The 26873-nt window shown below is 31.3% G+C and overlaps 3 protein-coding genes across 3 annotated transcripts; 1 reads left to right on the top strand and 2 right to left on the bottom strand.

Moving 5' to 3' along the window:
* Window positions 1-3722: 3722 nt before the first annotated feature.
* LOC102667064 (putative transcription factor bHLH041) lies at window positions 3723-7683 on the top strand. Its single transcript, XM_006595273.3, has 7 exons — window positions 3723-3838; window positions 3945-4064; window positions 4232-4337; window positions 4434-4448; window positions 4541-5227; window positions 5512-5928; window positions 7262-7683. Exons 1-7 carry the CDS (start codon window positions 3723-3725, stop codon window positions 7346-7348), a joined length of 1548 nt encoding a protein of 515 aa, XP_006595336.1. The 3' UTR covers window positions 7349-7683.
* Window positions 7684-11922: 4239 nt separating this feature from the next.
* LOC100817894 (DNA repair protein recA homolog 3, mitochondrial) lies at window positions 11923-19013 on the bottom strand. Its single transcript, XM_041007994.1, is given in 9 exon segments — window positions 11923-12527; window positions 13457-13542; window positions 13545-13590; window positions 14481-14522; window positions 14524-14628; window positions 16672-16844; window positions 17467-17554; window positions 17686-17903; window positions 18834-19013. Coding segments are annotated over 9 exon segments (1308 nt in total). The 5' UTR covers window positions 19003-19013; the 3' UTR covers window positions 11923-12146.
* A 2225-nt stretch (window positions 19014-21238) lies between these two features.
* LOC100785314 (putative nucleosome assembly protein C364.06-like) lies at window positions 21239-24397 on the bottom strand. Its single transcript, NM_001254189.2, has 12 exons — window positions 24218-24397; window positions 24079-24122; window positions 23861-23956; window positions 23465-23557; window positions 23175-23256; window positions 23037-23098; window positions 22755-22939; window positions 22440-22617; window positions 22271-22314; window positions 21916-22114; window positions 21771-21785; window positions 21239-21569 (listed from the first exon to the last, which is right to left on the bottom strand). The coding sequence occupies exons 1-12, from the start codon at window positions 24261-24263 to the stop codon at window positions 21501-21503; spliced, it is 1113 nt and encodes a 370-aa protein (NP_001241118.1). The 5' UTR covers window positions 24264-24397; the 3' UTR covers window positions 21239-21500.
* Window positions 24398-26873: the final 2476 nt, after the last annotated feature.

Consider the following 26873-nt stretch of genomic DNA (forward strand, 5'->3'; position numbering starts at 1 on the left):
AGTAACAATTTGACAATTATATGAACTATAGTTTGACACACTAGTCACATGACAAGATGTTATTATTTAAAGATAACATGTAAAAATAATATTTTATTTATTATCATTTAGTTTTAACTTAAATATATTTTTAGTTTTTATAAATTGTGCATGTTTTGATTTTGGTCTTTATAAAAAAATTATCTGTTTTTCTTCCTTCTAAAATGTAAAATCATTGATTTTATTTATGGTAAAACAAGTTAATTTTGATTTTGGTATCTGTTTTAGAAAATATTTTAGTTCCTCTAAAATCCAAAATCATTCTCTTTTGTCACTAAAGTTTATTCAAAAGTGGATAACTAATTATTTTAGGGATCTAGATATTTCTTAAGGTGTCCAATGGTGCACTTATTAAAACACAATGAATAAACAGATCTAGTACTTGACCTAGCTTCCTGGAAAGTTTGACATTGGTTTTTCTTTGACCCTAACCTATAGTTTGGAATTTCCAATGACAGGTGCGTATGATATATATCTACAGGTTGGGGAAAGTCATCACTCATCAGGTAGCTTCCAATTTCCAAATGGGAGCGCATTTAAACACATTCAGAGGGTTCCATGATTTCCATCAGGTGATGATTCTCCAAATTAAATTAGGCAAATGCTAATCTAGCTAGTGCCTTTAATGCATTAATTAAAAAATTAAAAAGAGAAATATTTTTTCTAAGATATGAAAAATTTACTGTTCATACATAACTTTTTTTTGCGTAAACTATTCAAAATTCTGGATATCCCTTGCACGCTTTGGATGCATGCATCGTGAGAACACTGCGTAAACTTGGCACGAATTACTTGCACCCTAGGCATCCCGCCGTCCCAATTAAGTCGCAACCATATAACGTACTCCAATTCATGTTTGTGGTTTGTCTTAGGTCCACACATATATATTCCCTATACACACCAAATGAATTCCCTTAATTTCTATTATAGTGGAAAATCGAACAAAGTTCATACAGTTCTAAAAGAAAGTGGGTTGGTTTCCATTGCATAGCCTGGAATTTTAGAGTAATTTGACTTTGCTAAGTAGCTCTCCAATATATATATATATATATATATATATATATATATATATATATATATATATATAATATTTTAGAAAAATTTTGGTAATTGGACTTTAATTAGATGAAGACTTGCAACGTAAGTGTCAGGAAAGAAACAGCGTGCCTTCCTTCCTTGACCAGTTGACCAATTTTCAAATATTTTCAACCATGAACTTTACTCGGTGCTTTTCCATTCTTTCTATTTCTTCCTCTAAAATCAAATTTTTATATGAATTTAAGAATAAAGTTTGAGCAAACTACTATTTTGTTCACTTACTGGAAATATAATGTGATGTTATATTAATTAGTCTTTAAAATTAAGAAAATTTTGAACAAGCCTCCAAAATTTTTAGTGGTTTTATTTAAGTCTCTAAAAATCACATATAAACATAATATTATCACTTTAAGTTGTACAATTTTTAAATTTTGAACTGATGAATTATACACTTTTAGGAACTTATTTTGGATTTTTCTTAATTATAGAAACTAATGTGACAACACTAGACACTTTTAGAGACTAGAGTGATGATTTACTCAATAATGTTTACACAGATTTACTCGACGTGGGCATTGTGAGTTGAACATACATATGTAATTAGGTTTGTTCAAATGGTTCATCAAACTCTATTTAGCCCCGATCCACATGAATCAACACCAAAAATGTCTTCAACACTCAAAGGCCCACATAAAACTCTATGGATTAAAGCTGGTTATAGGCCTTAAATTATAAAAAAAAAAACTCATATTTTTACTTAACCAACTTGGATTATAAGATGAATCAACTATTAAGACTAAACTATTTAGCCTAGCTACTATGTGTTAACTAATTAACTTAATTACTTTTTAGGAGAAAAATATGTATTTGGTCCATATGCTTTCAGATCAAACTTAGTCTTAATTTATATTTTCAAGTCAATGAGTCTGATTTAACTATAAGAAATCGGTGAATTATGTCCCACCTCACTAATTCCATTAGTGGCTTGTAACATTTATATTTTGTGGCAATTTTGAAATATAATCTATAACAGTTTTAAACCCCTAAAACTTGATTAACATTTATTGGCAATTTTAGACCACCACAAAGTAATCACACTTGAGCTAGCAAATTTACCCTTCTCCAACTCAAACACCATATTCTTCCCAATTTCTAGCAAACAGGCACAAAAATTGAAGTACAAGGACAAAATTATGATTCAACAAATGAAATTGTTTGACTTTGCCTTCTATTTATAAGTCTCAATCTCATGAAAGCTAAATGAACAATGGGAAGTATGACCATTATGAAGCTTTTAGCGAACACCTATTATACAGTGATGTGGTGATCTATAAACATATCTTAAATTTACATTTCTCGGATAAAATTGTATCTGTTATCGCTTAAATCACATTCAAAACCTGCGAATTGAGAGGCATTAAGAAACCAAACTTGCATTCCTCTAAGACCCAAATTCTCAAATTATCTGAATTACACTAAGAGAGTTCTCTGACCAACACAACAACAATGCTAAATTTCAAGTTAGCGTCGATTTTGACCGATACTAATTGTTGGTTTTAAAATAATTTAAAAATATATCTTGTGTCGGCTTCACCAACACTATTAACGTTGGTTCAGAGTTAACACTACATTTTGAACGTCATTTCCATATTTTCTTGTTGTGAAAAAAAGGAAAAATGGAAGTAAAAATTTCTAATAAAATAATTAAATATAGATCGCATAGAGAATCGAAATTTCTAATAAAATATGTATTGTATGATAGAAAGATAATTAAAAAGAAAAAATAGATGTAAAATTTTATTGTATGAATAATATTATTTTTTAATATTTCTCTCAATATATTACATTAACTATTTTATATCAAACTTGATTTTTTTTCATTAACTCTTTCTTTGTTGTATAAATAAATTGTGTAAGTACGATTTCTTTTTTCTTTATTTTAACAATAATGATATTCATACATTTCCATCTATTTTTACCTTAATTTTTTTATTACATCACATCCTTTATCATATATACTTTTCTTTTCTTCAACTTCCTTTGATCTGTTTGCCTATATAAAAAAATTGAAATGTACATGATCATTTCTCTAATTATACTGTATAGAGTCAATGCTTCTTCTAGTTACTATTAGTAAGTTTGAACGAGTCCGTTGCTATTAAAAGACAATTCTCTCAGCTGTCTTAAGCAAGAGGGACATGCAATTGAATTCATTCATTGCCAACGTGTCTTTCCTTATGGGATGGGTTTCACACATGCAATTGAATTAATTCATTGCCAACGTTAACGTCTCTTTCCTTGTGGGTTGGGTTTCACACATATACATTTTTTCTAGGGCCAGACTTTTCTCAATAAACATGATCACACCCTAGCTCTTTGATCTGAACGTTCCTTTCCCTTCACATACAAAATTATCAACTATATATGACGGCTTCAAAAAATTGCATTCTGTCTTTTGCAATGTATATGAATCCAAGCTATAGCCATCACACACCATCTCTCATGAACGTATATATAGGAGTACGTTACCTTATGTCAATGTAACCAATCAATTGATTAAGATATGACACAATATTATACACACACCCTGCTCTCATTCACCAATATCATGCAAAAGCCTTAGCAATATTTTTCCATTGCACCCCATGGATGGCGTCTTCACCCTCCCTAAAGCCGCCAGAGCTGATTTTTTTCGCTCTCTGGTGCAATCTTTTGGCTGCACTTACGTTTGTCTGTGGCAATATGACTCCAATTTATCAAAGTATATAATATATATACTTAAGACTACTAAGTAATTAACACGTCATTTGATAGTTTATTTCTGATCGATTTCTGATTTCAGTCTTGTTTTTAATATTTCTTGGTAGTTTGTTCTTCTTTGATGGTTACTGCGATGTAACGAACAACCAACCAAGCTCTTATTTAGGGAGTGTAGCTGAAAGGCTTTTTCACCAATATCGGGCTTTAACATTTGATGTCAATCACGAGTAAGGCTAATAGCCTACTTGTTCTCTAATTATTATTTTTTATTTAAATTAACATGATTGGTACGTTTACATTTAAAGTTCGGTACCGTACTTCAGCGTGTAAATGTTGTCTTATTCATCATCTTTCTTTCCTATAATTGGTTTTACTTTTCTTTTTGTTTTTTTAGATGTGTACCTGGAGTCGCTTTCAGGAATCAGCTTCCCTACATTGAGCTGCAACTATTGGATCTTCTAAGACTGACTTCGACAGAAATACAAACACAATTCTTTCAAGTAATCAATTTGAAAATAATGATGTCTAAAAAACAAAAATAATGATGAAAGGAATTAATTTTTGTCTAAAGTAACTTGTTATTTATGTTTTTACAGGAAGCAAGGATTGAGGTATAGTTTCATGGTGGAAAAAAAAGCTGGAAACCTTTAATCAGTAATCCCGTCCTAAATCATAATTAATCAGTATTTGCTCTTTATCGCAGATTGCTGTTTTCATGGGGTGCAAAAACGGAGAAATTGAGCTTGGGTTCTCCAACATTTCTCAAGTAATTAAGAAAACTATACTACCTTCATCATCATTTTGCTTCATGTCATTATCCACGGGTAGCCCTGATCAATGTTCATCATCACTATTACTCAGTAGTATTCCGGGTACTTCCCAGTCCCATTTTCCTCAAACCCTTCCCACACAAACACACCAACAACAAAGCATCCAAGAAATAGATTTAGCTCCTGTCATTCCAAGTTATTTTCCCACACCAGATGGTGAACATGAAGCAATAGTAAGAGCACTTATGAGTGTTATGTCTCCACTTTCTTCTTCTTCTTCAACTTCTCAGCAGCATCAACCCCGCCAAATTTTGCCTAATTATACTTCAATAGTACATCCAGGAGCCACCGCTTTCAATACATATAGATCAGATACAATGAACCCTAATATAACACCCTACATGGGATCCAATTTTCGCAGGCAAAGCCCACAGAATAGATCATTTGCATTCTTTACAAACTTAAATTTGATGAGAATGAGAGAACTCGTTAGTCAACCTGCATCCCGTCCCATTAGTACCCAACACCAGCAGCATCATATGATAACAGAGCGAAGAAGGCGCGAAAAACTCAATGAGAGTTTTCAGGCACTTAGAGCTCTTCTTCCTCCAGGAACTAAGGTATATATATATATCAAACATCATTTCAACATTTTTCTTATAATTCAGCAATTCAATGCTTATAGCTTTTTCATAAAATCATGAATCATACGTATTATTATTACAAACAAACAAAAAAATAATGTAAACTAAATAAAAAAAATTGGTGTCCTCTAAATATGAAATCCTAGGTGGTCGTCCACCTTGTGCTGAAGACCACCACTGCAATTATACAAAAAAAATCATATATTTGTTTTTTTGGTTGAACCCGATTAAGAGGTGTGAACTTTGGATGGTTTAATTAGAAAGCCAAAGGGACGATCCTTACAACAGCAAAGGATACAATGAGATCATTGATGGATGAAATTGAAAAGATTAACTTGAGAAATCAGCAGCTGATGGCAGTTTTATCAGCAAAAGAAACTACAGTGTCAGCTACTAGTACTGAAGAAAACAAAGCTAAACCTAGCAGTAGCTCCTCAAATGAAAGATTGAATGTTCTTGTTTCGGCCGTGTTGGAATCGAGTTCATTATCAGAAGAGCGAATGGTGGACGTGCAAGTGACACTGAGAGGAGAAAGTTCTCGAGTTGATGTATTGATTCGGCTATTGGAATTCTTAGAAAGGGTTCAGAACGTAAACTTGGTTTCCATGTACGCAAACAACCATATTATAGGAGGGACAACCATTAACCAATTAACCTTCAGACTGAGGATTATTGAGGTATGTAGTAGTTCATGTTAAAACATTATTTTTACGTGTGTAGGGTTACTTGTTATCTAGCTAGTAACCACCATGTGCTTATATTTTAAATTATATATTATCCATTAAAATAAAAATTGCAATGAAGTAACGATAAGCTTTAATTTGTATAAATTTTATAAACTTAATTTATTGTATACAAAATTTTAATTAACGCGTTTAATTGGTTAAATTTATACTTAAAAAAACTATTTAGTGTAAGTGTACAAATTTGATCACACTGGTATCAAACACTTGCTTTGGTTAAACCAAAAGTACTTCAACTCTGATTAACCTTGTTCCAGTAAATGTTTAGAGTTGAGTAGGATAAGATGGGGAATACAGTGGAAATATTGAGCGTGAAAAATAAGAAAACTAGTGAAAATTAACTCACATTTTTTATACTTTCATCTCTTAATCAATACACTTTTTGACAGTGATTTGCACAGCTGGTTTAACCATGACAATGACACCTAGTCTTATAATGTCTCTAATTAGTCTGTACTATCATCACGACAGAGTTAATCGATCTCAATTAAATCTAGAAGAAATATAGCTTTATAATATAGCAGTATCGAAGATATTTTCCCCTTTATTATATTGAGATGAAAAAATCGATATCAAGCATTCATATGATATAATTATGGTTCAACAGTTGAAAGAAGACGCTCAGAAGGTCCAATTGTAAAGGACGTGGTTTGATTTGGTCTCTGTATTAACTAATTTCTAATATAATTTGCTGGTACCAAGACTCTAAATTCCTTCCCTCCCCCAAACACCACAACCGCATTAAAAAAAAAAAAACTATAGTATGGTTTTCCATATTTTAAGAAAATTCCTTCGACAAAACATACTATTAAACTAAATTTTTAAAAGTATTTGAATAAATTCAAGATATATCTGTTATGGGAAGGGAGGTTACAGGTTGTATAGATTCGTATTCCAATAATGGCATTGTGTAGTTGGGGAGGTTTCCTTTTTGGGGAGAAGTATACAGAATTTAATTGTGGTTCTGTTTTTGTTATGGGTTGAGTACCCTTATACCCTTATACTCTTTTCCAATAATGGATTTTATTTGCTGATAAAAAAATTATTAAAAAATATAAAACTGTAAATAAATAAAGAGTTGAACCTAATTATATAGAGATAATGTTGCCATCAATCAGCATCACTTTTTCCTTGAGGGTACCCATAGAAGACATGGCCAATTATTCAAAAGACAACAACCCAAAAATTAAAGGTGAACGCTTTAACTGTTTTGACTGAAGATGAAGGAAGAATAATCGTCTCTGTGTTTGTTTGCTTTTCATTGCAGGGCAATGAATGGGACGAGCATGCCTTGGAGGAAGCAGTTAGAAGAGTGGTTGCTGACACAATACAGTGGAAACCACTGGACCAATAATCTATATATCCACGCCAGCTGTTCGTGTTTGTGTTCATGTTCATGATTAATCTACCACTTGATAGAGAGAATATTTTGAGGATTATTAATTGTAAGTTTTAAGTTATCGATTTTTCTTTGTCGAAAATGGGTACGGAGGAGGGAGGACACCAGCTCTGACTCAAGTTTAGAAGTCAAAGTATTAATGGGTAATTAATTCATGCTTCTTTTTTTTTTCTTTTTCTTGACAAGAGGTGATTGAATTCATGTTGATTGTTGAATAAGTAAAAATCAAGATAAAATATGAGATTTTATGTAAATGTTCATATGTTTAATTTCATATTAAAGAATTGTTTTTAACTTTAAATTAAAATAATTTTGGATAGTTTTTATATTGGACTAAAAAGTTTATAACGAGTTCCATATTATTATATTATTTTATTTTGGAATAAAACATCTAAAAAAATTTAAAATTATTTTTAAATAATCAATTTCATCCAAATTTAATTTTTTAAAGGAAAAAAAATATTTTAAGTTTGGTTTTCCTTTTACTTATTTATTTACTTTTATTTTCTTCTTTAAAATATCTACACCCAATCATAGAGAAAGAAGGTTGAGGTCATAATCTCTTTTTCTTTCTTACCAGGGCATTCACATGAAATACTTACCACGCATACAAAGTAAATATATTTTTTTATATGATTTATTTCATACTCAAAATCAATATTTAAACTTTAAATTATTTAATTAAAAAATATAAGTTATTATTATTAATATCAACCCGTGTTAGTCTGAGTGTCTAAGACTAAAAGAACAAATTTTACTATGGACTCAATTTAATTCTATAATTTTAAGGATTCATTTAAGAAAAGGATCGAGACTACCCAATGATGGGATTCATAGTGAAACTTCTTCACATGAACTTACTTTTAGAATAAATTACATTCAAGTTTAATAATTTTACATTTAATTTACACTTAAAATTCTTGTTTTTTTTTTACCTTACATAAATTTCTTCTAATTTATGTAATAATATTACAACCAACAAATGTTGTCAAATGTGATAATAGGGATTAATAATTAATAATAATATAATAAATTTCGATCAATTTATCAAATAGATATCTATTTGATTATTTCAAAAATATTATTATTGAAAATTTTAGTAAAGTAACTAATAATAATTATGAATCTCATATTTTTAAATGAATGTCTAATTCTAGATTAAAAGAATGGTTACTTATAATCATTCGGTTCGTTTTAGTTCTACCAATTCTTTATGAATAAATGGATTGTTTATTTAAAAAAATGAAAATTTTCATTTTTTGTTCCTTAACAAAATGATTCAGGGTTCAAATCCTATCTAATCCTTGAGTATAAAATAAATTATGTTAAAACAAAAATATTCATCTTGTGTGCTCAAGTGAAGATTATTTTGTACCAATATCATAGTCAACACAATAAAATGTAATAATATTACCTCCATATATTTTTTTAGCAAAGATTTCTTTTGATTCTTATTATGTTATATGCATTAATTTTTTATCAACAAAGGTTAATTTATTACTTTTTGTTAGAAATATCAATCATAATAATTAAAGGTGTTAAAGACTCAATCTGTTATAGAATTCATTTGTTTTTTTTATGAACTTCATTACAAGTTGTAACTTTAACACCTTTTTATAGGATATTTATGGTGAATTTTTTACCCCAATAATATAAATAAAATATATATTTACCCAATTAATACAAGTCAACTATTATTTACATCCATGATACATATTACTGTTCATAGGTGAAAAATTGGTTCCCCAAACCGATTTTTCACCTTTCTTTTATTTATTTTTCATTTTTTATGTTGTAAGGTTGGTTCCTAAAGAATTGATTTCACATCATGTTATTTTTTTATTTAATGTTGGTCAAGCTGACGCTAAATACATGTTTAATGACTAGATTCTTAAATATGATAGAGCTGTTTGATATCAAAGTAATATTATGCATCAAAGAGTTTAATGTCAGCTCAACCGACATAAAATACCTATATTGGATTATTAAAAAAAACTGCTTATTTCATTAAAAAATACTTTTAAAAACATAAGTACTTTTATTCATATGTACTTTGTTAATTTTTATTTCAATTTTTTGTTTAGATTATAAAATATAAATACAAAATGAAGAGTATATTATATTTACAAAGTTTACAATAAAATATAATTATATAGTGAAAAGTTAAGCGTCAATTTAATCAACGCTAAATTGAGTAAAAATGTGTTTGTAATTATTAAATATGTATTTAGTGACAACTTGACTGACACTACACAACAAAAATAATACAACATAAAATTGAATAAAAATAAATAAAAGAGAGGTGAGAAATTGGTTAGGAGAGAATTGATTTCTCACGTATGAATAGTAATTTATATCATAGATGTAAATAATAGTTAGTTTGTGTCATTTTGGTAAATATATATTTTATTTATATTATTGGTGTCAAAAATTCCATTTATAGTGTGTTTAAGTGAGTGAAAAAAAATTAAAAACATATAAATGGTGATACAATTTTATGTTGTTAAAGACAAATTTTGAAAGAAAACAAATAGAGAAAAATGATTTTCCTACAAAAGTTTATTTTTCTTTTATCTTGTCTTCCATTCAAATTTTGGACATTTTTCTCTACCCCAGACTTTCTTGCCAAATATTTTTTGAGTTCATCACATTGCATTCTTATTTTTTATTGAGAAAAATGATTATATATTATTAGGATAAAAAAATTATAGTATCTTACATTGTCAATATTAAACTCTTTTTTATTTATAAGAGTATTCATATAGTTCATTTTGACTATTCTAAGGTTTTACTCATCCAAAATCTTTAATATTCAACTTACGAATAAAATATGAATCAGAACTTTAAATTTTTAGCATGCCGCGCATCGTACAATTATAAAGTTTATGAGTGACATTTCTTAGCAAGAATAGTCGATGACATTCATAATAATCATAGGCATATATAAAAGACAATCCTTTGCATGTAAGCATTATTGGATATAGTCAACGTAATGGCATTTACACTATGAAGTGAACAGGAGAGAGGGATTTTCCCTTGTGGTTCCTTTGACTTGATTATAATAGTCTAGTCACCTCTCAAAAAATGAAATTGAACAGGAGGAACTTTCGAAAAGAAAAATTTTCATTTCTTTCTCTCATTCAAAATGGTGCATGAGATTTTCATCTAGGAGCACGGCTCCTAAGTCATAAAAGAAAGAGACTAAATTCTTCTTTCTTTTTTGATTTTTTCTTGTGTATGTATAAGACCAAAAAATTTCTTTTTTTAATTTTTGAAATAATTACTAATCTTTAACTTTTCAAGGAATTTTTCATCATTGGTGGTGAATGATCTATTTTTCTCAATCTCTATGACTTATTCCTACAAAAGCCAGATCGAAAACATTAAGAATAAGAAATAGAATCATCTTATTTGATTCGTTCTCCAATCCACTAGATATTTATTTCCCGAAATATCCTAAAAAATGGGAACATTTTTTCTCCCCCAACCTAATAAGATGTGAAAATACCTCTCTCTATGAGAAACGGTACATTCTGAAGTGTGAAGTGAGAGATAGAGGATTTCATAATTGGTTGGAATTTTGAATAAGACGACCTTTTCATTTTTCATTCTTATTATTTTTTAATATTGATTCGAAAATGAAAGCTAGCATGAAAATTAAAAATAAAAATAAACAGCTTGTCTCCAATGTCTTTTTATATATATGTTGGAATATAAGTGTGAAATGAAATCTCACGTCGAGTAGAAATAAAAAAGTTAAACACCATATGAGTGAAGAGAAGACACATTCATGAACATAGAGATCTCTTGTATTAAAAATCTTCTTGACAAACAAATCCATACCTAAAGGCCTAAAGTGCTTAGAAATCGAGTGTCAATGACTAGATGAGATTAGTGTCATTCTTACATGAGATGAATATTTTTATATATATAAAGAAAGTTCAAATGCTTAAAATTAATGCACAAAAAATAAGTTTTGTTTTAATTATTAATAGTTAATGCATTGGGTTTTTTTTTTGCAACAACTCATGAAATTTTAATTCTCTAATTTATCTTAAAATATTTGAGAACTGAATAGGCACTACAACTGTGACAAGAATATTTTTTACGCAAAAACAAAAGCACCATCCAAAAGTTTTCATTCTCAGTGGTTTTGAAAAAAAAATAATGCATGTTCTATTCTCTCCGCATATCCTAAACTTTTTCATTTTCTCTTCTTCGATTTTGCTTCTTTTTTTTCTATTTTGATTTTTCTTTGTAAGAGGTTTCATCACAAACATACATCAAGACCAAACGCATGAGGAACCAAAAAAAAAAGTTTGTAAAAGTTTTCATGTTTTTAAGGGTTTAGGGGTGTTGTTTACATGCTGTTTTGTCAAGCTTTTAGATCAGGTTCTTGACTTGCTATATCCCTTTCTTATTCTTATTGATTTTAATGTTATTTGCATCTATTTGCCCTCTCTGTTCATTAAATAAATGTGAAGTCACATGATTTGGTTCGGGAATTTGATATCCCATTTAGCTTCCTATGCAGTTAGTCCATTCCATTCTCAATTTACATGTGCCATACGACTAGGCCTATATAAAATGACAGAAAATTACAATTTACAGGTAGTATAATAACTTCAACATTGGACCTTCGTTTGAATGGACAATTTTGGGGCCAACTCATCAAACTACGACATATATGAATCACGGTCCAGATTGAGGCAGGGAAAATAGCGTGATCCATACTTTATGTTCATCCACAAAATCATGCTTCAACTATAGCTGCAGCTTCTTCGTCAGTAGAATCAACTGTTGCAATTGCTTCTCTAACATCTCCATTAATTACATCCCACATCTTCTCTGTCTCAGCATTAAGAAGCTTCTCCCTGAGTTTCATTTCAAGTTCTTCTAATGCACTTTGATTCTCAGCCAGAAAATTCTTTAGGGCATCCTTACCACGGAAACTCTGTTCATTATAGTAAAACATTGCACCAGCCTTTGAGATGAGTTTGTTTTTTACGCTCAAATCTATAATCTCTGTTTCTTTGCTTATACCCTTGCCAAATTGAAGCTCAAACTCGGCAATTTTAAATGGAGGGACAAGCTTGTTCTTCACAACCTTGACAAGAACCTGACTTCCTAAAATCTGTACCAATAAAAATCTATAAAGAATAAATATTCATACCAGAAATTAGACCTAATGAATTCAATGCAATCTTAAGATCCCCAAAATATTGCACAAACAATAACTTATAAAAGATTATGTGCAAGAAGAAAAAAAGTCGTATCCACGACAGAGTGAAAAGCTCTAGCTTGAAGCTTCTATACAGGACATCGTTATATCAATAATCCAAAGAACAAACAAGAAAAATGGTTTGCTTAACTAATAATAGATATCCACAATCCAAAACTAGGGACTGCATGGATGGTTAAAGTACTAAAAGATAATCATTGCATTTAGTATTTTACATTGGACAATTTCTTGAACAATCAAACTAGTATGTGTGAAGCAATCAGTTTTTCCAAAAACACTGAATTGATGACAAAGGCCTTCCCCCAAAATTTACTAGATTGGTCTCAAATGACTAATGCTAATATATTTTCTCTTTTACAATGTATACTCCATACTAAGCACCAACAGCTACTTTACTGCAGGATAAGGAATGCATCGACCACGAAAGACAAAAGAATTTGAACCATAAAAAAACAAGCAACTACATTTAATTTATATTCTCCATTTTTTTTATAATGAATGGGTCAGAACTGCTAGTATATTACCAAGATTGCAATATGTTTATTCGAGGTTATAGCTCTTACTTCCTATTTGTTTAACTACCTAAAGAATATCAGAGTTCAAAAGCTTAGCATCCACAACACTCGTGTCCAAAGCATATCAACCAAATGAAAGCAATTTGGAACATAGATTAAAAAAGAAAGCCTACTTCAGAAAAAGAACAGAACATCGCTGATTCCATCAAACTGAGTTTGCATATTTGCTATTTCAAAAAAAAAAAACATTTGAACAGTATGTGAATACTATAGAAGGAAGCATGGCAGAAAAAGAATTATGATTACCTCTTCACCCTTCTTGACAAACCCTATTCTCTTGATATTTAGCCGCACTGAAGCATAGAATTTCAATGTATTACCACCACAAGTAACTCAGTAGGCCCACTAAATCCCCCAAAAGTTGAAATATTTGACCTCACCTGAAGAAACATACAAAAGAATTCTTGTTAATAGAAGACACACATCCCTCAGGTAATTTAATAAAAGTACTTCCCCCAAAAGAAAATAGATATATATAAACACACAGAAAAGATAATATATTCTGACAGAATATACAAACAGTAAAAGATAATATTATCCAAGTCATTTATTTAACATTCTTTAGGATCAAAAAATTATACCAAAAACACATTGTCAAATCTAGGCCTGGTAGAGCAAGCTCCACTCATCCATAAGTTTACAAAATAGGTTCACTGGTACATGGCTGACCAATGCATGGCGAGTACATAATTAGTATTTTCAAACAATTCAGATAATTTGGAAAGCAAAAGTACATCAACTCATTCCATTCCATCTTCTAAGTTTAGCACTTATGGCTCTGATATTTACCACAGCAATGAACCCCAACTACGTTGTTCCTTAATATTTATAATCTTTTTGTAATCTAAAAGAAAAAATAGACTAATGAAGTTTCAGCAATTAATAGCTTTTAGTATCTAAGATTTACACATAAAGTTATACCCTAAATTTTGCATGCATGCAGCTTTTACATGCATTAAAAAGAAAGACAATGAATTGAATCTAAACAATTACATTAAGCAGAGGACAGCAGCAGAAAAAAGTCAGAGGGGGTATGAAAAAAAGTTTAATAGTGCCAACAAAAGTAGAATATATGATTTATGATAGTGGAACTTTGCTCCACATAAGTCAAGAATATAGTGATATACCAAGGATCAAATAATTAGAGGATAGACTAACCCAAACAAAAGTTTCCCATACAGACCAACTTGTGCAGGTTCAAATTGAATGATATTCATAATCCGACCAAAGTAAAATTGACAACATTGCTGTTAACAACTTTAGCTGATACCTGGTTTATAAAAATTAATATACATTGAGAAGGTGACAAGGCAATGGCTCAATTTTCGAAGAGCCTGGCTCATCAACCTAGCCTGCATTGCCATATGAGCATGGCCCATTTCACCATCAAGCTCACCTTTAGGAACAAGAGCAGCCACCTATCATGAAAGACTGCAAAAAGTTAATGGACATGTATTTAAACTAATGAAACAAGATTTGAATTACATAGTATAATCGATATGGAAGAAAAAACTGAAAAACATAAGGGAGAAATACAGAGTAAGTTCAAAGAGGAACACTAAAAATTTACTTATTCTTTTCAATCATATCAAACTCAACAAGTCTACAAAAGAGAGTTAAAGAGGACAACATGCAAAAAACAAATTACAACATGCAAAAATTTACTTATTCTTTTCAATCATATCAAACTCAACAAGTCTACAAAAGAGAGTTAAAGAGGACAACATGCAAAAAACAAATTACAATTTTATTAAAGATCTTCTAAAATTTGACCCCTAAGTCCATGCTAAGAAATGCACCCTTTCCAGAACAATGTTCCACTCCCACATTACCTATCTCATTCTCATCCTCTCTAGAAGTTATGTTATAATCAAGCACACTAGTTTCTGCATAATAAAGGTCATAACTGTGAAATCTAAATTAATTTGATAGTCAATTTTAATTAATAATAATTGTAATTTCTTCACTTTATTATTGTTTTTAATGAAATAACGAAGAAATTAATATCTTTGTAATTTTTTATTAGCAAAAGTCAAAAGAAGAAAATTTTAAGTGTTTTAATGAAAACTGATGCAAAAACTGAAAAAAAAAAAAAAAAACTTGAAGAAAAGTTGAAAGAATTGGACAACTCCAGGCTTAGCGGGCCACTTCAGGCTTAGCCCGCACTCCAGGCTTAGTGAGCAAGTCCAAACTTAGCGTGCACTCCAGACTTAGCGCGCAGAAAGCCCACGACGAAGCCCAAAGGCGCGCTTAGCGTGACAGCCCGCACTAAGCACAAAGTTAGCGTGAAAAATATGTTATTTGGAGCCTATAAAAGAAGTAGGAAGCAGAAGGAAAAGACACTGAGTCTCAGCCTATCCCTTAGGAAAAACTCTCCTTCTTTAGTCATTCCCCTCCCCTCTTTCTTTCTTCTAGTCATCCAACCCTTTCTTCTATCTATATTAGCCCCTGAAGTGTAAAGTCTCTCGTAAATATGAAAGGCTAAACCCCCTTTTGTTGAGAGACTGGATGCCAAACTCTTTGTAATGTAATTTTATCTATTATCTATTTAATGCAATTTTGTTTTTATTATTCTTCTCTGTGTTTTTATGCTATTATGGTATGATCATCCAATGTTTAAAGGGCAATGCATTGAAAAATGGTTATTTTCTAAAAAGCTAGAAAAAGGTATCTAAATAAATTCATTGTTAGAAATAGATTGACATTTGTTTTGCTCAATAATTTCTACATCTTTTATCTTAGTGCGGTTTGTTATTTTCATTTTTGCAAAAAAAAATTGGGAAAAAAAGATAAATAAACTAGACTCTTCGTACACAGGAAACCAAAGATAGAGTATCTTAAATTGGATTATAAGTAGTTTTGACATGCTAGACCCCAAAATTATCACATTTTGACTTCATGTTTTGTATTTAAATTATTGTTTATTTTTTTCTTTGCCTTACTCCAAATTTCGCACTTCCAATTTCTTATCTTTTCTTTCTCTATTTTTTCTCATTTCTTAATAATTGGACTTACATCACTTAAAATCAAAGTCCTTATGGATTCAATACTTGGACTTTCATTTTAATTTTTAATACTTCTAATAAAATTAATACATTTACCAATAAGTTAACCTGAGGACACCATAAATATCTCCAGGTGATAACATCATTAAAAAACAAGATTTAGGTATGGGGATTACACGCATAAATTAAATTAAAATACTTCTTACACCAATAAATAACTTTTATAGGATGAGTAGTTTATAATGACTAGGTCTAATTCAACAATGATTGGCTAAAATTGCTTTCCTACAATAAGATATTAGATGATCAAAGCATGCCACCTGATACACTGGTTTAATGAATCCTATACATCAAGATATTAGTAGACTTACCACTTAACATATAGTCATTAACGGGTTACAATGAAAGCAGGGAAAGTATAAACAGAAACAAATGAAAAAAGAGCTTCATACTTACACTATCAACAACAATTACATCAACTGAACCACTACGGATTAAGGTATCCACAAGACTTAGTGCTTGTTCACCACAATCAGGTTGGGAGAGAAGCAAGTTCGTTGTATTCACACCAATAGACTCTGCAAGTTTCTTATCAAGGGCATGCTCAGCATCAACAAAGACACAATAGCCTGTATGAAACAATCGTATCATTGTCTGCATAAACCAACTGCAAAATTCTTAAAAAATAAATCATAGAACTAAATATACAGGCCTGCCCATTTTCACTATTAAATTATTAAAATTAAAGTTGAACTAATGGAAGAAACACATCTGAAAGCGTAACGCAACCCCCAAGTCCCCAAGACGCTTATCTTGTAGAATTTAAATCAGGCACAGTATACCTCTTCCTTCTTGTTTAAAAGGATAAAAAAAGTGAAAGCAGAACATAACACAATTTAGGTTTACAACTCGGAAAGTGCTAGCACCCAAAAAATGTTGGTAAAGCAGGGATTATAGACAATGCGAAACCAGGCATAGAATCAAACCACCAATTTGCCACTTCCAAAAAATATTAGCCAAAGGGTATTCTAAGAAGCTAAGTTAGACATTAAGAAAAAATCACATTATTACCACTACCAAAACATAAAGAACAGGGACGGGGAGATTAAATCATCTGTGAATCTCTGGCAACCAGAATTATGACAAGGTCATGATCACATCTACAGAAGTTAGAATCCTAATCCTAAATCCAACACAACCAAAAGCAATAGTGATTACAATATCATTGTAAGAGCATTATATGAAGATAACCTCCTTGCTTCTGTGCCTCTGCAATCACATGTAAAGCAAGAATTGTTTTTACAGAAGCCTCTGGACCATATATTTCCACAACATGTCCCTATCGACACAAATTCGAGAAAAATAGCAATTTGTCACCAACAAACAGTTAGATGTATTAAAAAAAGTTCAGAGCTTATTTACATGAAACAAATGAGCAAGAAACTTCTTCATGCAAGGATCTAAGGATACCTACGGAAGACCACCAATTACTAGTGCTACATCAAGAGCAAAAGAACCAGTAGACACAACAGGTAAACTTTTTGGTGAGACAGAACGACCAAGCCACATGATGGATCCATTTCCAAATGCGGAAGTGATCTGATCAAGAGCTTGTTGAAGGGCCAACTCTTTCTTAGACATGTTCTCTTCATCTGAGTCACTTCCATCAGATTTAGAGCGCCTTCTACCTTTAGGTATGTAGAAATGAAAAATGTTGTCAAGTTCAAACTTCAACAAAACTTCAGAGATGATAAGAAACTAGAGGAGAATGATTTGAAACTACATTATTTATTAAAAATCTGCTCATTTTGTCAGTATGAAATGAATGGCAGAGATAGACGTGTACAGAAACTGGTACGAACTCTCTCCAAACAAGAAAATACAAATACTCACGCCATTCTTGAGTCCTAGTTCTCTCCCACTCTTTCCAAGCTCGCTTCTTTCTTCCATCTCTCTTCCCTCTTTTTAATCCTCCTTTTTCTACTTAACCATCTAATCAATCCCCTTCTTGATTCCCTTCCCACCCCGCCACATGGCACAAGGTTACACAGCTGTCCCATGTAGATTTTTCCATACTGTCCTGCTACTTCTCATGCAACCCTCCTCAAACACCAGTTACTCATCCATCCTATAGTACATTTGCACCCTAGTCACAGTAGGAAGCCTAACAAAAAGGGGAAAATGAGATAAATGTTGCACAACGAAAAAACAGAGACTCCTAATTCGTTTGTGCTTACTAGTATTCAAATACACAAAAATCATGAAATAAACAACTATAAATTTTCGTTCTGGTTGGTTCAACACATGAATACGTCACCTCAGATGTCCAAATTATTAAGAACTTAAAAAATTCCCTTATCCAGCATCATCCACCATGAGCTTAACTGCACTAACCAAGCCAAACCACTCCTCATGATTATTATAAATTCTTTCCAATGTAAATTACAGAAGTACCCCAATAGAGTAGACTTGGTTTCAACACTTCCCATGCAATGACAGTTAATATTTTAAAATTTTCTAAAGCATGTGATAATCTCTTTTGCATGTTGATCGGTGTGCACAATATTTAAATATAAATTAAAAGGGAAGGGAGGAAAGCAAGAGAAACTGCAATAAACCTTTAGACGAAAAGCTCAAAATCTGAGAAGTGCCAATTATTCCTAGTTTAAAACCCTGCAAATGAAAGCAAGAACCGATCATGCACCAATATGGGTACCAGAAACTAACATAGGAAGAAGATGCAATGCAAAGGGTGAGGGAAATGGTTACATGCATATCCATGACCATGACTGAGAAAATGGCCATTGTTTTTTCCCTTTGCCCTCTCTTTAGTTAAAGGACAAATGTTCCTGTGACTTGGGTTCCCAGGAGAACATGTATTAATTTAAAAATAAACAAATAAGAAACTAAGATGTGACAGAGAAGTGCACTAGAATTCATCAAATAAGAATAGTGCATAAAACAGAAGAAGAAAAGAGAGAACGGTAACATGTGTTTGGTGACAAAAATATGATCATAAATAAGTGATCACAGTGCATAAACAAAATCATGTGATCACTGATAGCGAAGAAAAAAGGCGCGTAGGAACCTTGGGGATAAATGGGGGGCGTGTGAGAAGGAAAGTATCCCGAAGCAGTCTCGCCATAGAAGCAGGTTTGCCTTTGGGGGGTTCAAAGAAGAAGAAAAAATGAAGAAGGAAAATTGAATGAGACGGCATGTCATGAAGTGAAAATGAGTCACATCACAAGGTTTCCTTTTCTGTTTTTAGGGTTTTGTTTGATTTCCCTACCTTTTGCATTCCACCAATCAGAGAGGGTCGTTAGTGTTAGTGTTAGTGCTGAGGCAGAGAACAGAGGACTTGGACATGCTCAGAAATCCTTCTTACTGAAGGGCAATTCTTCTTTTTTACAGCACAATAAACTTTTCACATTCCATATAAATGAAGTTCATGAATAACTAATTACCATTGGAAAACCACATGGAAGGGAAAGCGCCTAAGCTACTTAACACGTCTATGTTTTGTTATATATGATATGCAATGCTGAATCGCCATATCAATCAGAAACATAGTTTCTGAAATTGATTACGATCTCACTCGGAATGCAGTTTAAAAACGGTTATATCACCTATTTCTCTCTTGTTTCCTTTCAAGTTGCAGTTGTGTCCTTTCAAAAGACATCATTGTCACATCATTGTCCTCTCTGGAGAGACTGCAGTAGTGTGGTACTGGGCTTTTCAACTTCCTGTCTGTCTACTCATGTATCATATTTGTGTAAGGGGGTTCTTATTGGCACTACCACAATTCATACACCAACAAACCACTATTTTACTCCCTTCCTCTTTCACAACACCTCCAACCCTTTAACATTTATGACATGTTGGGACGTTGTTATAGTTTTATACCTTTTCTAACAGTTCATTTTTCTTCTATAAATACGCTATATCTTCTCACATGTTTTCAGATACATCCTAGTCTCTTCACAAAAAGTTCTTAACTACATATTCTCTTTCCTATAATATTTTCTCATTTTCCATTTCTTCATTTTTCATCTCATTGACTCTCTCAGTAATCCAATATGTCATCGAATTGTGTGCATGAAGAATTAAGGGAGTTGTCACTATAAAATAGGCCATTCCTCTACGAGAAAATCCCCAAGTTTTTGCAACTTTCAAAGGTACACTAATAGATCAAAAGATATTTAGTGTATATCAAATAAAACTATATTAAAATTAAGGAGGATTAATTTGTTATTTTTTAATTGAAAGGTTGTTGTTTTCAAAAATACTAAATACGAATACAAAATTATTTGAATTTTATGATTTATTTTCTATCCAAGTTATAACATTGACGTAGGTAAACGTGTATAAATTTAAAACATGTGTATGTTTTTTTTTAATGTTAACATGTACTTAAATTTTAGCTTTAATCATGGACTATTTGAAATTTAATATAATTATAAAATCATTTATAAAAGAATATATTATATATTTTTCATCAACAATAAAATATTTTTTATAGAAAATTAATTTTTTGTAAAATAAAATTTAAATAAACACACTAAAAAAACGTAAACTACTTGTTAGAAAGACACTCGTTTCAACACAAGTTTAAACAACCAGACCCTGAGTCCCCTCGAAGACATCCAATAAAATTCTTATTATTGCCATTTATTGTTATTTTAAAATTAACTTCTTATATAATTTGTTTTAATCATTATTTTAATAAATTTTAACCAAAAATGAAAACGTTGGGAAATAGTCTTTTTTGCTTTGAAACTCCCACTGATAACAAAAATGTAACAAGTTCCACTCATAATATACATTGTGTATAAATATTGTAGAACATTTAAACTTGTAGAACAAATAATCCAATTTGTTTCCATATTAGCAAAAGAAAATCGGCGTGAAAATCTGTTATTGTTTGTTAGCATTAACAATATTAAACTATATAAACCTTTACAGAGGCTTCCCTTCAAATACGTAAAACAATGTAGATCGAGTTCTTTAAAACAGCAAAAATTACTAGTTGAAAGCACGAACTATATTTCAAGTATACCTGACACGGCAGTACAAATTCCAACATAAACAAATCACAGCATCTCTACCTATAACCACATTCTCTCTACCAGGCGCAAAATAAGAGAAGGGACTCTCAACAAATTCGAACTACCAAGATATAGTGAGGAAAATCAACTTAAGAAGCATTAAAACATGAAACCCACTTTCACATCAAACATTCTCGAACACCAACAAAACTCAACAACTACATAAATGACCTTCTGCATCTACTGCTGCTTGCACTCTGGAGGTCGCTCACCCTGCTGGCCATCACCAAGCTGTGCTCTTCCACTCTTCTGAAGATTTACACAATAAACATGAAAATTTCAGGGTCAGTGGGGGAAGGGGAATGAAAATCTATAACTCAACTAACATCATTAAGCCAAAACAAAGGAAAAAATAATATCCAGGGGAAAAATGACAATCATAAAAATCCTGTGTTTCAGTAACATACACTACTTCACTTAATCATGAATTGTGAAATCAAAATTTCGTACCTTAGGTGCTGATGACTGCAGCAACATTACAGATAAATTGACACCAACAGAGGGATCCCAAAAAAAGAGAAAACCCATCAAGATTCAAACCTCAATAGAAAACAAACCATGTGCATTAGCACTTTAAAGCAATTAACAGTTATACCTTCTTTTTAGTCTTGCTTTCTTCCTCATCATCTTCGTCATCATCGTCATCTTCATCTTCCTCCTCCTCTTCATCATCATCCTCTTCAATATCTTCATCATCCTCGTCATCCTCCAGATCTCCAAACTCATCCCCCTGAATGGCCTCCCCAGTAAACCATGATACAGCATGGGGAATAATCTTGTCTCTTATTGTTGACCTAAACGAGATCAAGATTCAAAAATCAAGATTACAAAATACCAAAGATCATGGTTAGCAATGAAAGTTAACAATTACACTTAAGCAAGAAATGTGTAACATGTTCGAAACTTAATACATGCAACAACTAACATAGGTAAAAGGCAATTAAGCTCACCCTATGTCATAATCTTGTTCCATCTGATTCTGAAGTTCCTCAGCCTGTTTAAAAAAATGAATCAATCAAAGCAGAAAAAAAAAAAGTTCTGCAAATAGCAGCAGTATAAAAAATTAAAATTTACTGATTTTTATTTCTAATCTGTTTAATCTAAAATCAATATCAATACCGCATCTTCATCAATGTCTTCATCATCTTCAGGAACTTGCGGTGGGTTGAAGAAATTGAAGAAGCTTTCACAATTTTCAGTTTTGGTAATTGGTTTAGCATTCTTTGAACCCTTCTTAGGCTTTTTCTTAAGAATCTTCTGTGTCAGGCATTTTCCTGGGTGCCATTGAATTTCAGTCCTGAAAGTTATAAAAAAATAAAATAAAATTAGCAAACAATTTTTATTCAAGGATACGCCAACCCTTCTGACATGATAGTAAGTTAAGGGTGGTAAGGTTACATTTATAATAATAATAACAACAACAATAAAGCTTACCCAATTGCTTTCTCCAATATTGGTTCATCCTCATCAATCATATGATATGTTTTTGTCAAGACAGAATTGATAAAATAAGGGTTGGTGTCAAAGAAAAACTCAAGTTTGAATCCTTTCGGGTTTTCTATCCTGCTCCACTTGATATCTTTGAGATACTTAAGAGCACCTTCATCACGCTCTGAAATCTATATTTCATAAGGAAACACAATAAGACTACTAAACATGAAAATTTGTAGCAAAATGTATGTTATAAAAATTAACTATTGAACCCAACAGACTAACCTCCTCAGCCAACACTTCATTGTTTTTCATGGCAGTAAGCCAAAATGCAGGCACTCCTTTCTCTACACAAGCAAATTCTTGTGTCAAGTATTATAGAATTGAAACACTGTTAACAGATCATGTATTAGTAATTATTACCTTGATCCTCCTCACCATCTGGTGTTGTTTCTTTCACTGCCCCTTCTTCAACTTCCGTAGCACCATTTACTATTTCATACCGCTGCATTCAGTAATAACAATGTCGGAATAAAGATATTAATTATTACATTCATGGTCCCAATAGAGTTCAGAATCACGATCTGCAAATTCTAAAATCCATTAAAAGAAAATTGCATGGTTGAAGATGCAGATTATGAAACTGAATTATACTACACATCATACATAGAGCTTATGACATTAAAATTTAAAATGAAACTAGCTAGCTTTACCTTTGTGTAAAGTGGTTGATACAATTTTTGGTATTTGGCCTCAAGAGCTGCTCTCTCCTCAAAAAATTTTGCCTCTAATTCATCATGTTGACCCTGCAGGGTTAGGGAAAAAAAATAATCTTAAAAACAAGCACATACCGACATGGTGGAAGCTCCAAAACATAAAAATGCTACCTTGACGCATATGCAATCAATCAACATAAAAACTTACATGCAAGGCTACAACACAACACTTCACATCTACTAATCCTGACAAATTTAAAACAATAACTAGAACTCACAAAACTTCACATCTATTAATCCCGACCGATTTGAAACAAAAGAACTAGAATTAACATCAAACAAACAGGAACAAGAAATCCAAACAACCTAGGTTAATGCTGCAGATAATAATACCTGGATCTCTCTAAGAACCTCCACACGCTTCCTGACATTGGGCGACAGAGACTCTAGAATATCAGAATGCTGTCCAGCCAAACTCTGTATCTTGCTCTGCACACAATTAAAAAAATACATAAACAATGCAAACGGCTAAATTAACTTGTAAAAATTGAGAAATTCAAATCTCAATCTCAACTTCACAGATAAACAATAAAGGAAAAGTGAATACTAACCTTGAGAGCATTGACAAGGTCTGCTCTATTGTCCTCGTTGAGAGCTTCAGCAAGGAATCAAAATCTCAATAAAATCCCAGACGCGCGAAGCAAAACATATAAGAGAGAGAAAACGAGAAAAGGAAAATGAGTAGAGTACCGGAAGTGAGATCAGCGACGTTGAAGGTGTCCTTGTCGTTGCTCATTGTAGAGGCCAGAAGAACGAAGTGAAGAGGAAGAAGCTAAAACCCTAGCGAAGAGAAGAAGAAAGAGTAGAGAGGGTTTGGTTGTTGCTAAACGTGGCGACCCTCCAATCCTCTTTTTCCTCTTCCTCCTTTGCACAACTTGAAGCCTAGGGCTTCCTTTACTCTTTTGTATCATTCGACGAAACTGGTCCATGAAAATACTTTATGGGGGTCCAACCCCTTAGTCTGCTTCAAAAAGCCCACCATTACAATCCGGACCCGAAAAATTAAAGAAAATGTCTTATTTATTTATTGGGAACTGCTTGGAGCACCCAGCATTTTGTTGGTACACCCAGCAGTTTTCCAAAATACCAAAACTGTCCTTATGGGTATCAGATTAGTTTTTTTAATTTTGCAGCGCTTTTTTTCTTCCGTAAAACCGTACTCCCTTAGTGTAACTTGCTTCTGTTAACGTCCTTTTGTAAGTGTTTGTTGTCACCGGTGGTGTACGTGTGCTTTTTACGAATATGCAATAAAGTTTGGTGATTTTTCGTCGCCGAAAAAAAAGAGGTGTGTATTAAAAAAAAATTCACAACATACGAATTGATAATTTGTAATTTTGTATAGTTCATATGGATTGTCAATCCGTATGATCATGCAGATTGAATGTTGTATTTAAATATTTATTACAGTAATTAATAGTTAAACAAATTTGATATTTAATTGAATGATATATTTGGATATTTATTATAATGACTGAAAATTAAGCAAATATGGTATTTAATTAAATGGTGTATTTAGATGTTTATTACAACAATTGATAATTAAATAAATTTGATATTTTTTTACATATGTAAATTTTTATTAAACCTATGATTTTTATTTACAATTTATATATGTAAACAAACTAATTATTAGATAAAAATTAATTATCACAAAATTTATTATATAAATTTACATGTGCATTAAATATACATTAGAAATTTTAGTGTTATATATAGCGACATTAATTATTTTATAACATAATTGGTCTATTAGCTCAGTTGATTAGAGCATTGTGCTAATAACGTAAAAATCACGGGTTCAATTCCTGCGGCTTACAGATTGACAATCCGTATTGGGCCTAAGGATTATACTTAAATTATATAAAAATTATTAATCATGGTAAACAAATATCATATCCTTTATCATTGTCTCATTCGTAAATAATATTATCATGCTATATCAAATTTATTATAACATCACCATTCACCCAATTTTTTTTTGTCATGTATGTAACATGCTCTGATACCATTTGTTGAAATATTTTTAATCTTTATTCTTTGTGCGTAATCTAAAAATTCACAGGTTTATGATCTAGAGCAATTCACCAAAAGTCATAAGATCTACAACATGTTTGATTGTTAAGGATTAGATAAAATATCTAAATCCATAGTTGGTTCCTAATTTAGGCGTTCTTTGACATTTGTTGTAAGATCTCTATAGTTGTTTGTTCATCACAAACAATGAAATTATGGTTTTTTCTTAACCTGAGCTTCTTTATTCTTCAATGGAACCTACTTTTCAGATGAGAAGAAAACAAACTATGTGTGACAATTTAGTATATTGGGGATCATAGGTTTCTTATAGCGTGTCAACCTAATAGATTTTTCATTATTCCCTATTAGGTCAACAGTGATATTTACATGTTTAAGTTCATATTATCTTATTTAATAGTTTAACGTACTCACTTAATTTGACTACATAAAATAAAATTTACTAATGATAAATAGCTAATATAATTATTTTATAATATTAGCCAAATTAATTATTGGAATAGAAGTTTTCAACATCATCTTCTTAAAGAAATCAATTTGTCCCAAAAGTACTATTGTACAATAAATTGAATTTTTTTATCATATTATTATTGATACGGAGTATCTACCAACTTTGTTGATGACTAATTTTCATATGAAAATTTGACTTACTAGATTTGGTGGGATTTTCACCTCTCAATCACACTTTTTATTCACAAAATTTGAATATAAAACTTTACTTAAAAAAATCGAATTTAATACCACTCCGATAAATGACTTGTTAATGTATAATAATGTGTATGGAATAAGATTACAACCATATATCTCTAAATAAGATTTTAAATATCCTAATAAATATATAGTATATAATATCAAAATATTAGGATAAAATTTCAATGCAATAATGATAATGTTATCATAATTTTCTTAGTTCGATTTATTTAAGTATTTTGTCTTGATTGGTTTAAAAAAATTGACGCAAAATCTTATGTTTTTTCTAAATTAAATAGAGTTTTTTTATAAAAATAAAACAAAAGCTTTATCTAACTTATATAGCAAATAAGTTTGTTCATTGTATGCGCAAAAGGGGGCAAAAAGAACATCCCCTTCAACCAAACCTATTAAAACAAATACCAGCAGAATCTTATTAACAAATACAAGGAAAGAAAACTTGGCTGGACATCAAATAGCCTCATGTCCACCAGAATGGTAAGACCATGCTTAGCTAACACATCTACCACATTATTGACTTCTCGAAATACATGAGAAAAATATACAGAGGACCTAGTCCTAACAAGATTCCTAGTATCAATGACTACGTTAAAATGAACATGGG

Source organism: Glycine max, chromosome 13, assembly GCF_000004515.6.
Source record: "Glycine max cultivar Williams 82 chromosome 13, Glycine_max_v4.0, whole genome shotgun sequence".
Taxonomy (NCBI): Eukaryota; Viridiplantae; Streptophyta; class Magnoliopsida; order Fabales; family Fabaceae; genus Glycine; species Glycine max.

Coding starts and splice junctions, on each gene's coding strand:
- LOC102667064 (XM_006595273.3), top strand. CDS start 3,723: ATGGATGGCGTCTTCACCCTCCCTAAAGCCGCCAGAGCTGATTTTTTT. Junction 3,839..3,944: donor TATGACTCCAATTTATCAAA/GTATATAATATA, acceptor ATTTCTTGGTAG/TTTGTTCTTCTTTGATGGTT. Junction 5,228..5,511: donor TTCTTCCTCCAGGAACTAAG/GTATATATATAT, acceptor TGGTTTAATTAG/AAAGCCAAAGGGACGATCCT.
- LOC100785314 (NM_001254189.2), bottom strand. CDS start 24,263: ATGAGCAACGACAAGGACACCTTCAACGTCGCTGATCTCACTTCCG. Junction 22,618..22,754: donor ATATTGGAGAAAGCAATTGG/GTAAGCTTTATT, acceptor TATAACTTTCAG/GACTGAAATTCAATGGCACC. Junction 22,315..22,439: donor AAGACATTGATGAAGATGCG/GTATTGATATTG, acceptor TTTTTTAAACAG/GCTGAGGAACTTCAGAATCA.